The following is a 15673-nucleotide window of genomic DNA, read 5'->3' as shown; positions in this document are numbered from 1 at the left end:
AATTCTTCAAATATTTTTTCTGCTACTCGACTTCAAGTATTTGCTTAGTCTGAGCCATCGCAAATGCAACCAATCTAATTTCTTTCTTGGGGGCAGACATAAAACAGGAGGATAAAAAGAGTTACAGAGGCTACTGAAAGATGGAAACTGTCTGCAGTTCACTGGATACCAGCAATTACACTCCAGGCAAGCCAAGTCCATAAGGCTGGGAAGTGTGTGTTTTCTCATGAGAAGTCAGAGAAAGCATTGTTTTAGTCCCTAATCACTCAGGGCTAGTTTGAGGGGTTGGCTTTGGTTGTTCTGCAAATATATTCAGTTTCTGTGCCAGACGGAGTGCAGAAGGGTGCAGAGTTCAGCCGATTGTTAGTGATTGGAGTCTGCTGTGGTACATTTGAGAAAGGCTTATGAAGCATTTAAACAAGTTAGTTGGTGATTAAAAGGTTAACTTACATACTGTTGCAGTCAATTCAAAACATTCTAATGGCATATTTTGTGTGCTGGGTTTCCTTATTATTTCACTTCTGCAAATGTATTTTCTGTATGAAAATACAGCACTCCTAGATGTGCAATTTCTGATGACCCTTCATAGCAGAAGGAAAAGCATATTGTGTGCAGCCCCAATGGATTAAATAAAGAAAATATATTAGCTATTTGTAAGTGGCCTTATAGAAATTTATCAGACAAAAGGTTCATTTGAGACCTTTGCAGTTGTAACACAGAGCTGTGATGTATTTGAAACTACAACAGTGCGGCAGATCAGAGCTGTTGAAACAACGTGTCTTGATCTGAGCATATAATGTCTTCTCTGTATTTTTTTCCAACGTTATATTGTAATCAGGGGAAGAATCACCTAAGATTAGATGTTCTTTCTGTAGTCTGGCAAAAAGCACGTTTATAGAAACCATGAATCATGTATAGCAAATAGTGTGAGGAAGAAAAAAACTTGCTGATGTCGGAGACAGCTTCAGGAACAAACGGGGAGTCGGGATGCTGGAGACAAAGAGCAGGAGTTGGAAAGAGCTGCAAGGAGAGGAAGGAAACAGTTTCTTAAAATGCCTTGCTGTTGTTCTAGTTATGTCATATAATGATTCCTGAACTATAGGAAGGCTGTTAATATTTCACTACTGGCCTGTTTCTCTTTTATTAACCTCCTAGTCTGGTCAGGAAAATAGATAAGAAGAAAAAGGAGGAAAGACCAGGATATAAAATTTTTAAAGGTACTCTCCTTTCTTAGTGCTTTCTTTACCATTCAGATCACGATAATGACTGTTTTATAATTTAATTTAATTTCTATGTATTCTAACTGATTTTCTTCATTTTGTCCTTTTTTTTTTTTTTTTTTTTTTTTTTTTTTTTTTTTTTTTTTTTTCCTGTTCTCTTTTGTTCTTGTGATTGATGCATTGATGCATGTTCTTTGCCTTGGAAGAATTTATTGAAGGTTTTGTTTTATTTTTCCATTAAATGATCTCTGTAATGACTAAAGAGCGTAGCTGTGTTATTGTGTTATACCCTAAAGATCTACATGTACAAGTCAGCTGTGTTTGTTCAGACTCATATCTTGTGGGCGCAATGAGTCTGTGTGGCTACACTTATACAGGTCAGGCACTTTTTAACTGATTCACTAATGCCTGATTACACAGTGCATACAATGCAGAGAAGCCAATATCTTTATCAAAATCCATCCATTTCTTTTTAAGTCAATACTTGAAACCTGTGGTGTAGCTGTATGCTTCTGTTGATGAGTTATGGTTCTGGGGTAACTCCTAGGGAGAGCAAAGCCACAGTCAGGCATTCATCATTTAATGCCCCTTTAGGGCACCAGTGCTGAAGAGGTGGGATTTAATGGCAGAGAGATTTCTTGTTCCATTTTGACAGAGTCCAATGGCCAGTGGAGAGAACTGGAGCTGAGTCTTTCCTTCTCTGAGCTCTTTGCATCATGATAGAAAGTTCTGACAATTGAATCTATTTCTCATAGAGGTTTTATGTCTTTATAAAGATATCTGAGCAGCACAGGTAGAAGGATAAATAATTAAGCGTGGATATTCATTTTAATCATTTTCCCTTGAAACTATTGTGCTAACCAAGCCTACCTTCCCCCTTTTCTTTTATTCATGGTGTGGAATTGAAACTGAAGTTTCCAGGTGACTTGATCTTGATCTTTCTAGAAATATCTAGCTTTCTGACCCTTGCAAAAGTAATTTATTGCTGCTTTCTGACAACTTACCAATCTGCCAACCTATAAAGACCCATTCTAGGCTACATCCTTCTTTGACACATCATTTTTCAGGCACACCTTTCCAGAGGGAGGTGTTCTTCAGTTGTTCCTGAAGTCACCTTGTAGCCCACCTTTCCCCAGACACTTATCTTGCAAAGGTTTGACTGTGTCTCAACTCTTCTTATCTCCATTCCTGTGCATGTCTGCCTGCACCATGTCCTATCTATCTGTGCATTACTGTTTCCTGATTTATCACGTTGCACTCTGGCAAAATTTGAGAAACAGGTTTTCATGCATCTCTCTAGCAATATCCCACAACCGCATCTCATTGATGACAAGTAAAGTTACTTTGGATTTACCTCGTTGTAATTTGGCACTCCTTCCTTTTGTTTAGTTTTAAAAGTGCTCTGTTAATGGCTTCTCTCTCCAAGATTCTGATGTGTTTGTATTACAGGCACTTGTCTGGAAGAGGAATAAAACCCAAACTGTCACTGATGCATAGTATCATAATTATGTGCCTTGCGGTTAAATGTTTGACTAAACCCAAGGAAAGTGGGGGGAAAAAAAAGAAAAAAAAAAGAAAAAAAAGAAAAAAAAAAAAAAGAGAGAGAGAAGAAGGAGAAGAAAAAAAAAAATAGCCTAAAAAGAATGCAAAATTAATTTGCCTATAGAAATATTATTGCTATATGTAGGACAGATAATTTAATAGGGAACCAAATGAAGATGGCATGCATACTTTGTAATTCCTGAAAGCTGTATGCTCTTAGATTATCTTTACAGATCATCTGTTTGGCTATTACTTGGCTCTACCATATTGTAGAAAAGGCCCAATTTTCATCTAGTTTAGACATAGTTCAGGTCTTCTTACCCAACATTGGATGACAAATAAAGATGTCTACAACCCACCTGATCACCATAGGCATCTTTTACAGCTGACAAAAAAATGTAGGCATTTCTACATATCTTGAGACACTGCTTTCTAAAATAGATGCATGAAATAATAGAGGCCTTAAAAGATGTCTCTTTCCTGGCTTTGAAAGTTTAGTTTTACTTGCCAAAATGTGGGTACCTGAAGTTAAGTAATATAAATCCTCCACCTCCTACTCTATTGTAACACAAGTCTTAGATATTAATAATAAATATATTATATGTATATATATATATTCTTTGAATAACATTGAACCTTGAGATGTGTTGCACAATTTAGAAAATACTCCTTTTAAACACAAAAAGCACAGAGAAGGCAAGATGTAAAATATCTACATATTAATAGATTTAGATGTAAATATCTAAACCTGAAACTCAGTACTGCACATTCTAAACTATGAAAAATAGATATTTCTGAGGCAGAAGTAGGCCAGTAGAAATGGAAGCCCTAGAAATAATGTTTTTTTGTTTTTAAGTCTTAAGAAAAAATAGGAAAAAAATGCTGAAAGCAAGAGTTAAATCTTTCTTGTTGACTTCCTTGTTTTTTGATTCCTAAGTTTAATACTCTCATTAGGTTCTAAAATCAGTATTTTTCTGCATTTTCTATCGCATCAGTGACAGACAGGAAACTGGTTTGGTAGTTGGCTACTGGAACATCTCCACATGGCTGCTCCTTCTTAACAGCAGGGAGATCACCTCTTGTATAGTATTTTTTATTTGTTCACTAATTATGTGCAAACACAGATTTGTCTGACCTGATTAAGACATTAAGGATGAAACAAAGAGTCCTGTCCACAAGTTCACTGTAGGTTGTAGCCTGTGCCCACAGACATTTGAACTATTTATTCTCTGGGCTGTAGAACAGTGATGCCAGCAGCGATGCTGCAAACCCTGGAAGAAGCTTTTCCTTCAGCTGGGAGTTTACGATGACTGACACGCATTGCTAGGAAGCAATGAACTTATACAGCAGTGCATTGTTTTTTTTCTTCTCCATAGTAATACCTATATGTACTGTTTCATTTCTTTTATATCTTAGACATTTTGTACCTCTGTCAAGTTGTTTAGACTGTCCAGCATTCAGAGATGTCACACACAGCTCTTCTCACAAACCACAGTATATTGCATTTATCCCAGGAAACCAATGGGAACATGCTTTCTGGCACAATAGTTACTGGATTTATAGCAGTGCTTATTACAGTTTTTGTTATGTGCATTTTTAGCCTTCCCATTATAGAAGCTGAGATGAAAGAAAGAAAAAGAAATGGCAAGAAAGCATGATACTTTGGTGGCCATTTGCCTACTTTCATTTACAGAGTACTGTTGCCTTTATGTTAGAGAGATTACACAAGTTTGGTAGTGGGTTTTTTGTGGGTTTTGGGTTTATTTTTTTCCTGGTAGACAGGTTGATAACAAAATACAGAGGCTTATCTGAAGTAGAGAGGAATTAAATGTAAGGTTTCTTGTTCAAGGGAACAGACTGGAAAAAACTAGAGTGGGAAAATCAGTCTCTGGCACTACCTCCAGTAATTAAACCATGAATGAACTGAAATACTTAGATATATTTCTCTGCTATCCAGAGGAAGTTATTTTATTCCCTAGCTTTTGCACAGAAGTGCTTAAAGGGATTTCTTGGCATGTTTCTGTCATTACCTGAGCTAATCTTGTTCTGTAGCAGCACCTTGTGGGAAGGAGATCAGACTACAGCGTCACACCAGCCAGCATTCCCAGAAGACAGTTGCTGAGTGAGCATTTATCTTCAGTGAGCAAACCAGGCTGTTTTAACCCTGCAGTGGAAATTAAAGGATTCCCCTGAGTAGTAACAAACACCTCCAATAGAATGAAATATGGAACTTCATTTGTTCTGCTTCTTATCTGTGACACCCAGAATCCCTACACTGACAAGAAATGCCTTTTTACTGTGGGAAATCAGTGAACAGGTGGAGATAAACCATACATGACCAAGTTAAGCTATGCTATATTTTATCAGAAATGTGTAATTTGCTGTATTCCATCTGTTGTTCAAATACTTGGTTTACAGACAGTGAAATGATTCCTAGGTTTTTGTATCTCTTACATTTCCAACTGAAGTGTTGCACTTTTAGATGGGCCTTAAAGTACCATCTGTTTACAGTTGCTTCTGGATTGCTTCTTTACACTACGATAAACTTGTAGTTTGCCATTTCAGTAATGTCTCCTACTGTGTTGCAGTTGTACAAAGCCTGTTAACTGTAAGCACATCAGCTTAATTTCTGCTGGAAACAAGAAATTAGGCTGAGACATGCTCGTGTTGCAGGCCGGTGCTTAGTGTTTTGCATCTGGTGTTAAATTGATTCTATACCATCCCCCTGCAAAACTGTGAGTGACGTTTCCTGTATTGTTGCATTGATTTGGCTTCAAAACTAGAGCCTGTTTTTGCTGATAAATAAATGAGCATTTACTTTATTTTATTTTATTTTATTTTATTTTATTTTATTTTATTTTATTTTATTTTATTTTAATTGGAGCTATGAATATTCTTTATGTTATTGTAAGAGGAAATATTGGTTTTACCTTAAGGACAGTGCTATCTGCATTAACAGGTGTCACATGGAGATACTAACTTGGTCCACATTAGTGATTCAGATCCCCCTGCACTGCTTTGCAGCAATGAGCTTTCATTTCACAAATGCACAAAAACCATCCATGTCTGGTGAGACTTCAGGGAAGCTGCTGTGCAGCTACAACAGTACAGACCTTGGAAGAGCTCTCTAGGATCAATTTTCTTTTTTAGAGCGTGGTGCTAAAGCAGCACTTGTGTAACAAGAACTGTTGAGAATGTCTTTTGGTCTGTTGAAAGCTTAACTCTCAAAAAACATTTCAGCAGATTAATGAGTTTGGGGCACTCAGGGTACCATAAGATGGGTCATTACAAGAGAGTTAAAGAGGATACCAGTAAGCGTTTGGGTCTCTTGAAAGTTCCTTAGGTGACACAGGCAATTGTGTTTGTGTGGTTAATCCAATAATTAGAAGCTTGTAAGCTTAGGAGGGCATCAGCACAGCTATAAATTGTGGCATTTATCAAGGATACTTAATATTATTGAAACCATTTCCTAGCAAGATGTGAGAGCTCTTCCTAAAATCACAGAGGAAAACCCAAAATCATTAGATTTATTGAACTAAGTATTAAATTTTGAAACATTCAAAAAAGCAATCAGACTGTAAGTATCATCTCCAGTCTCTCAAAATTAAAAGGACCTTCCAGCACTTCTGGTACTCTTATCAAGGAAGTTCCACATGACATCTTTTGTAGTGAGTCATTTGGAAATGCTTGTGATCATCCTCAACTTTGGAATTTCTGAAAAAAAGGATCCCAAATACAATTTGATGAATTCTTGTTCTTTTTCCTTTCAAAAAGAAGAAAATCAGCATACCTCAGAGTGCATGGGACTGGTTTGTACACATCTAAAATCAACTGTAGTGTACATGCATCGAATTTATCACAACTATTTAACTGTTATTTTTTAGTGTTAAGCTTTTGCTATGCTGGAATTTTAATATACAGCTAAGATGGTTTCTTACTCAGGATACAGGTTACAATAACCTAAAAAGTGTTATTTACAAAGAAAACGAGTATATATATATATGTATTTCATTTTTCAGGAGGCAATAAGCTGAAGAATCAACATTTTCGTCTAAACTGGGCATGGATTTCCTTAGAAAAGGAATATTATTTAGTAAATGAAGATTCCAAGTATCTTGAAGTCGTTCTGAAACGGAGAGGATACCTTGGAGAAACTTCTTTTATAAGTAAGATTAATTTTAGTCTGAACAGTTGCTTCTATAAATCAATGGCCACATAATTCAGAAAAGTCATCAATACATTCATGTCCTTTTAGAATTGTTTGATACTAAGCAGAATATAATAGAAGTAATATATTGTTTTATCAAAACAACTGTCTTTTGTTGAGCTAGTTGTATAATTTCTTTAGTTATATGATAACATTTTCACATGGTTGTTTGTTTTGGCTAGGTTTCATAGGGGGGTTGTTTTTGCAGCCTTCTGCAATTCATTTTCAATTGAACAGCTCAATCCTTCTTTTGATTTGAAACATTAAAACTTCTGTTGGCTTCAGTATCAGAAGAGGACCATACAAACAGAACTGGTTAATCAGCATGGAACTGAAATTCATCACTGGAATGCTACTTCTCCAGAAATAACTTTGCTGTTTGAGTTGTTTTAGAAAATATTTTAATAGTTTAGATTATAAGTATTTCGTTGAATATAAATATTAAATTTTAAAATTAAAATAATAAAGTGTGTAATGTTAGAATATTGCAACAAGTTATTCTTTTACTAATATGTGCATTTGTAACTATTTAGATATGTAAATGTTTTTTATGATGCAGTCATAGGTGTTTGTGTTTGTGACAGACTATTTAGTCACTAGCAGAAGCAGTTTTTGCCTTCAGGAAACAGAATATTTGACTCTGAATCCAATTTGGAGGCTACATGAAGTTCTATTACTTGGGAAGACATTGAAACAGAAAAGAGTGAAATGCAGTTTTGCTATAATTCTGTAGTATTTTGAAATTCTGGCTATGTTGTACATCACAGATTTGCAGAAGTCCTCTGACCCAACCTTCCTCTGAACATCATTCTGTCCAACCTCCCTGCTCAAGCAGCTTCCCCTAGAGCACATTACCCATGAAAGTATCCAGGTGGCTTTTGAGTATCTCCTCGGAGGGCTCTACAACCCTTTGGGCAGCCTGCACCATTGCACAGAATCACAGAAGTGATTGCCCTGTTAGGAAGTCTAAGGGAGAGTTTCTCCTGACTTACCTCCACCAAGTGGAAAACAGCAGGCACTGATGACAGCCACTTCCTTTTGGGGTTGAAATTACTGATACCGACTAAGTTTTTCTCAGTCAGTATCATCTGCTCTTTGCTCACAAGATGTCAGAAGAAGTGAAGATAGAAGAGTATTTACCTCTTCTGTTACCAGACATTTTTACTGAAAGAACAAATGGCATATATCCAAATTAAAAAAAAGATATATTGGATACATTACATTAAAGCACCTGGGCAGACTCCAGGACAAGCAAGTATGTAGACGGTGAGAATTTTAATTTAAATACGTATGTATATATACTTTCTATTAAAAATAGCTTGTAAAAAAGCACATAAGAAATATCTGAGAACTTGAACAGATTTTTCAGTGAATAATTTTCATCCTTTTTGTGTGCATGTGTCAGAAGAATTCAGAAATAGTAAATGAAATCATTTCCTTTTAAAGAAATTGTGAATGGAATCATCTCCTTTAAAATAAATATATTGCCATTTTTACTGTCCAAGCAGGATTAAAATACTGTAACAACAGAAGGCAACATTTAGAAGTCTGTTTCTAAAGGTGCAAATACATATGTAATCCTAATTTCCAAAGCACATTTGCGTCTTCAGAAATCATAATAGTTGCATGGCCTGCAGTCTCCCACAAATAGACAGCAAGGCCGATATTTTCACACAGACTTACAAAAAAGTTGAGATGTTGAGGTCTGCTTCTTGTCCAGAACTATTCAAAAAGGACTGAACATCCTTTTGTGCCACCTTTTGTGCACCAGTGTATGTTGTTAATATATACAGCAATAAGTATGCCATACATAAACAGCAATTTTAGCAGTGCCACACAAGTTAACTGTAAGACTAGTACAGCTTTTCATTAGTCTATGAGTAAAATGGTAAGTTTTAATGAATGACAATACTTATCACCAATGCAAGGAGAGATTATTTTATAGTCACCTAAAGTTATTAGGTGTTGTATTTATTTCACAGCATACAGTTCTTCTCCAGATTTCATTTTCCCCATAATGAGAAAATACAGTTGTATCAATAAGAAAGACAACAATAAACATGTATCATTTTCCAGGCCATTATGGGATCCAAGCAGTAGGCTCATTTATCTTCAGCCAGTGTTGGCAGTCAACTGAGGCTGATACAGGAATTGTTAAAAGCTGTTTGCAGTGTCTGGGGAGTGAAAAGGTGGGGAAAAAAGGAATGCATTATCACATTTCTTTTAGAGAAGGTAAAAGAATAAGAGATGAGTAAAATGGAAAGTTAAGTACATTTTGTTTAAATTAACTACTGTTACTGGCTAACAGCTTGACTTCTGGCCTTTTAAATAAAGAAGTTGTACAAAGTTTTCTACCTGTGGATTCAAGTTCATTTTCTGAATTGAGATGACTCAAAATCAAGCAAAAGATCTGACAAGCACTTTGAACAATAAGCCTCTACTTAGCTCCCTTCATCCTGCAGGACAGAATTACAGAGCTTAAAGAACACAAAAGATAACAGTAAAGATGCTTACCAGCCCTGCTGGCCTGTAGGCCAAAGGGTCTTAAGGGATATAAAGGTTACATCAAATACTGGCACAAGTGGACAAGTTTTGTAAGGAAGAATGCTATGTTTGAACACATAAAACAATTCGGTTTGAAGAAATAGAGAAGGGAAAAGTTTTAAATGTTTTCTAAGAACCTGAGGAAAAACTTTAAGATTTGAATGGTACTGTAGTGTTGGAACAGTGGCCAAATGCATGAGCTAGAAATAGTTCTAAAGGCTGAAGGCCTGTCAGACAACCTTAAACTGGGAGGGAAATCAATAAAAAGCCATTTCTGAGTGCTGTGGATCCAGAGGCTGTCTTGGTGGGGATAGCTGTCCTGAATGTCCTGTGACTTTACTATTTCAACTTAACCTGAATTGAAAAGTTTGAGTTTAATGACTGTTGTAACATAAACATGAATTTTAAAAGTGCTTACTATAGTGAAAATGACCACAGTGGCTCATGTTTTACATCTTCTGTCATCACTGTCCCCCTGTTTTACCTTTTTGTATCTGTTTTCTTCAGCATTCCACATGAAGGTTGGACTTTCCAGGTGTGTTTTTATTTTATCCTTAGAGAAATAAATATCTGGGGGGGATGATAAGGCAACATGTTACTTAGATATTCTGTAACAGAAGAGAAGAAGGCTAAGGTCTAAAAGGAAAATGTATTGGTCTTTTTTGGACATCCATAGGTGAATTACTGAGAAACAGAGACTTGATAGTGTGCTCAGAGTATTTAGGTTTTCTAGTACTTAGTGTTGGCTTGGCTAATTCTGTATAAGCTTCCCTTTGTAATATTAACTGATGTGCTTCCACTTCTGTGTGTGACATAAGTAAAGACTTATTGAGCAACAACATGAATTGTCTTGAGCAGCTCTGCTACTCTAGTTGTGAAAATAAGTGTATTTTTCATATTTTTAAAGATGATGTAATGAGAGAAAAATACAAGGGATGTTTTTTAATGACTTGAGTTTTTGTTTTTGGCAGGTATTAGCACCAGAGATGGTACTGCCAAAAAAGATAAAGACTTCAGAGGGAAAGCCCAGAAGCAGGTGCAGTTTAATCCTGGCCAAACCTCAGCTACGTGGCGAGTACGGATTTTGAGTGATGGTGAACATGAACGTTCTGAGTCCTTTCAAATTGTTCTTTCTGAGCCTGTCATGGCAGTTCTGGAATTTCCCTCTGTATCCACAGTGGAGATTATTGATCCAGGAGATGGTAAGAACATCTTACTGACAAAATGCTCATATTGCCAATTTGAAAAATGGAGGGCAAATGCTAGGAGGAGCAGTGGATTGCAAAGCTTACCTTCCCTCATAATATTTCTGGAGACAAATACGGGCATCCAATAGGGGGTTTGTCCTATATCACTTTAAGTGTATAATGAAGATGCAATCAAAGGAGTGTCATCAGTAGCTTCAGTTATTCCTGAAGTGACCCACCTTTCCCCAGACCCTTAGCTTTAGCTCTTCACAAAGATTTGACTATCTCTCAACTCCTCTTATCTCCAATCCTGTGCACATATTATATGCTATCTCCATTCCTGTAATATATTATACCGAGCTTTTTGTTTCATTTTGTTTACTTTTTAGGTATCCTAGATTTTCCATCTTGTTTTCAAGATTTTCTTAAATCTTTAGTTGTTTCTCTTTTTATTACAATAAAATATCATACTATTAACATTGATATTTTTTGTACTTACAAATACGCCAAAATGCTTCTAGCTATTTTATTTCTGAAGCCAAACATCTACATAAATAAATATGTCTATCCTTTGCAGAATCAACTGTCTTTATTCCTCAGTCTACGTATACTATTGAAGAAGATGTTGGTGAGTTGTTTATTCCGGTCAGAAGAAGTGGAGATGTGAGCCAGGAACTGATGGTTATCTGTTACACACAACAAGGTAACAGAATCCACATCATAAAACAAACAAAACCACAAAAATGGAAAGGAGAAAGAAAGTGACAAAAATTGGTCCATCTGTTGAATAAGGAAATTGTTAGGGAGTTTTCCATCTTCAGATTCAACTGGAATTGTATTCATCTTTACAATTTGTCTTAGAGTCTTAATGAATTTAGCTGAAGTGTAATTATGTTCTAATCTTCTGCCTTTTGTTAGGAGGGTAAGAGGATCTATGTTTTTACCTTTTCTCAAGATCTTTAGCTGAGGTCCCTAATATTTGAAAGTGGTGAGAACTGAAAGCACTGCTGTGGCCCATAATAGCCCTTGCTTGTGTCCTGAAAGAAAGAGTATTAAATAATACTGCTCAGCTGATGACCTTCTCTTTCTTCTACCTACCAACCTCTTATTAATTAAACCAACAGAGTGTAGAACTTAATTTGTTTACATTAAATTGTATCTAGTTATAATTAATTTCTGGTACACTGATATCATTTTTATAACATAATTAGTACACTGAATACACTAAAGGAGTAAAGGAGTTAATTTCTAGCCCTTACACATTCTCCTTTTTAAGTCTTTGTCTTATGACAGACAAATGATACTCATAGTAGTACTCCTTCTGCCTGGAAAACTGAAAATGAATATGAAGGTTAATATGCCTTCGGTGCATCACATGGTAGAAGTAGTTTGTCCAGGGACCTCAGAAATGTAGCCTGCTTATAGATTTCTGCCCATCTGATTACCTAAAATTAAACAGAAATTAAAATATAATGAACATAAAGTTCAGCCTCTGTGAGGGGATCATAATAACCAGGGTATGTGTACTCTTTTCCTTTTATGCCACAGGAACAGCAACCGGCACTGCCCCAACCTCTGTGCTGTCTTACTCTGACTACATATCCAGGCCCGAGGATCACAACAGCGTTCTCCGTTTTGACAAAGATGAACGAGAAAAAACATGTCGAGTAGTGATCATAGATGATTCTCTGTATGAAGAGGCTGAGACCTTTGATGTTTTGCTGAGCATGCCCATGGGTGGAAGAATTGGTACAGAATTTGCAAGCACTCAAATTACCATTGTACCTGACAAGGATGATGGTAAGACATAATGTGATAAAGTTAAATTCCCAGTGCAGGACAGAAACTATAAGTAGATTTCCAGTCAAATCAGCATGTAGAAGTTGGATTTTCACACTTTTTCCACAGTTAAAAATATGCTTCAATCAGAAGATTTGGAAAAAAAGTGTTAGAGACTTAGGGTGGTGGTTTTTTTTTTTTTAATATTTTGTATTGGTATTTTATGGTTTGAGAAAATCACATGTGCAAACTGAGAACAAAATGTCCTTTTCTCTTTGTCGTAGTAACAGGTGTGACCCAAAATATCACACAGCATGAGCACCTTTATATGTGCAATTCTGAGGCTTCATCCACAAACTCATCAGGCTCACTGATGATTATGCTCTAAAGGGCCAGATTAGTTGTGAACTAGAAGCCACATAACAGTTGCAGTATTCTTCCTCTTACTACCCTTAATTTATATTCTGCCTAGAAGTCTCTATGTATGCTTTGTATGTCTTTCTAAAAAATAAATAATCAAATCAAAAGGCAGTTATGTTGCTTTTGAAATCCCTTCAGGAAAGAAGTGCAAACAGGGTAATGTCCTTTGTTGTTTGAGTGGTCAATAGTGTTAATGTATTTCTTTGAAAGAGACATTCCTTGTGAATTAGAGGTCTGTGACTGAGGAGGAACAGAAACAGCACTCTACTGATTCATCAGCTGCTGTGGAAAACCTGTGTAAATAATGTTACAGCCTTAAGTCTCTCCTTGCATGTCCCCAGCTTTGGTGTGGCAGCTCTCTAGGAGTAGCAAAAAAAGCTCCCTGAAACAATTGCCCATTGCGCATGCAGTTTGGACAGTGCAATCTCAACTGTAAATCCTGTGAAAGGTATACCGGGGAGATGTTTTAGCCATGTATCATCAAATGTGAAGATGTCATATTTTCTGAAGCCTGATGTGAGGGATTACCAGGTATATATTGTACTCTCTGAAAGCATGATGCCAAATCATAGAATAATCACAGAATTGCTCAGGCAGGAAGTTAATGCCCTTCTAATTGCATCATAAATACTCAGCCTATCTGAACCTTCTCATATGTAATCCTGTAACAAAGGAGACTTTGTTTTCTCTGTGATCCATGTAAGTAATCAAATAACATGAACACAAGTTTAAAGTAATACTTCATGTACAGTAACAGATCACATATCAAATACAATCTGAAATAGAAAAGTCATGTTTATCGTAGTTCACTGTTGTAACAAAGTTTTCTTCTGTAGATTTCTATATGGCCACTTCCACTGGCCTCCGAGGCAGGCATTCAAACCTAAATTTTTTTTGTTGACATGAGGAGTGCCATAATCTTCATGAGGCCAAGTACCGGGTCTGAACTTTGTCCACAGTAACCCCATGCAGCGCTATAGGCTTGGGGATGAGTGGCTGGTTAACTGTGAAGAGGAAATGGACCTGGGGGTGTTAGTCGATGCTCGTCTGAATATGAACCAAGTGTGCCCAGGTGGCCAAGAGGGCCAACGGCATCTTGGCCTGCATTAGAAATAGTGTGTCCAGCAGGAGCAGAGAGGTACTGTGTTCAGTTTTGGGCTCCTCACTACAAGAAAGACATTTAGGGCCGTGTTCAGAGAAGGGCAACAAAAATGAGGGGTCTAGGGCACGGGCCTTATGAGGAGCAGCTGAGGGAGCTGGGATTGCTTAGCCCGGAAAAGAGGAGGCTCAGGGGAGACCTCATTGCACTCTACAACTTCCTGAAGGGAGGTTGTGATGAGAAGGGCTTTGGCCTCTTCTCCCAGGCAACAAACGGGACCAGAGGAAATGGCCGCAAGTTGTACCCATGGATTTGATGCTTCTGGCACTTCAGTGCAGTTTTTACTTTCTTTTGTCCTCTTATTAAGTAAAATCTGTGTGAAGCCTCCTCCTTCCTTAGTCTGTGGCAAATGGCCAAATTGGCAGCAGACCAGGAGGAAATAGTGTAAGTCAGCCGATTTATGACACGTTATACTCCCAGTTTTCTTTACGTGTATTTTCTTATTATCAGCTGAACAGACTAAAAGGTGTTCAATTTATAATGACAGCCTTAAAAGTTTTGGAATGTCGTTGTTTGTTATCTATCTTAGAAATAAATAGATCTCATATCTCACAGCAGAACATCTTAAAGAGGGAACTAGCCACATTTATGATACTTCTCAAGCATCATCTGTTGCTGGCAGTTTATTATATGTGTATGTATGCAGTCATGCATTCATTACAAGTATATGAACTACAGATGCTGAATTATTTTAATCTTCTCTTAGCTCCTAAACAAGCTGGTATACTGTCTAACCTCAGGATGAAGGCTCCATTGATAGGTAGGGATAATAACGTAGGATTTCCAGGCAGTACTTTGTCTCATATATTTCTTGGGGCTCCTTTAGGAGAGAGGACTCAGCTGCTGGAGCAGCATATCTTCAAGCCCTTACTACTGCAAGTTCTTTAACAATTACCTTAAATATGTATTAATACAATTTATGTGAATAATGATATTTCTTTCTAAGGTAAATCATAAGATTATTTAGGTGGATGATATTACAAGATATTATCAAGTATTCACAGAATGAGTTAATGCAATTTTGTGGTTAGGTTTCTTGATATGAGTGTAGGTGTATGAACATGCTTTGAGAGAAGAAAATTCAAAATATTCTTATCGTAAAACTTGCAAATATATTAAACTCAGACCCATTCTACACACTGCTTTTTCTACAAGCTCCAGAAGTGAACTAAATAATTAAAATATGAAAAACATATTTAGAAATGGACATGTATTATAGCTCTATGTAACATAAGTCCAAAGATGCTGCTCAGCTTCTCCTTCCATTTTTGATTGTATGAATCCTCATTTGATATCTCATGTACAAATCACAGAGTGTGAGCTATTTCATGCTTGGCCAACTTGTGAGGTACCTTGTGTGTGGTATATTTAAATACTGCTGCCAAGCCTCCTCATTTATCTTCCTATCCGTTGCAGTATTTTCTTCAGAATTTGCTAGTAATATCATTTGCTGTGCCTCTTAAAAAAATAATCCAATTCATTTTACAAATTGAACATTTTGAAGAATCTGAATTGTTTTCATGCTTTGTGAGAGGTCTAGATAGTCGAAAAACTCCTTGTAAACATAAGATGGTTACTGTAGTCAATACCGTCACATTTCAAATATCAGTATTTG

At 36.6% G+C, this 15673-nt stretch overlaps 1 protein-coding gene across 1 annotated transcript in view; it reads left to right on the top strand.

The window, feature by feature from the left end:
* The window catches only part of FREM2 (FRAS1 related extracellular matrix 2), a 114638-nt gene that overhangs the window by 60365 nt on the left and 38600 nt on the right, over nucleotides 1–15673 (top strand). The window contains exons 3-6 of the mRNA XM_072361349.1: nucleotides 6782–6928; nucleotides 10485–10715; nucleotides 11278–11403; nucleotides 12249–12500. Of these exons, the coding sequence (XP_072217450.1) occupies nucleotides 6782–6928; nucleotides 10485–10715; nucleotides 11278–11403; nucleotides 12249–12500 (756 nt within the window). The remainder of the gene's footprint in view (nucleotides 1–6781; nucleotides 6929–10484; nucleotides 10716–11277; nucleotides 11404–12248; nucleotides 12501–15673) is intronic.

Source organism: Excalfactoria chinensis, chromosome 1 (genome assembly GCF_039878825.1).
Source record: "Excalfactoria chinensis isolate bCotChi1 chromosome 1, bCotChi1.hap2, whole genome shotgun sequence".
NCBI lineage: Eukaryota > Metazoa > Chordata > Aves > Galliformes > Phasianidae > Excalfactoria > Excalfactoria chinensis.
The sequence above is the reverse complement of the archived record's forward strand: the minus strand, read 5'-3'. Positions and strand labels throughout refer to the sequence as shown.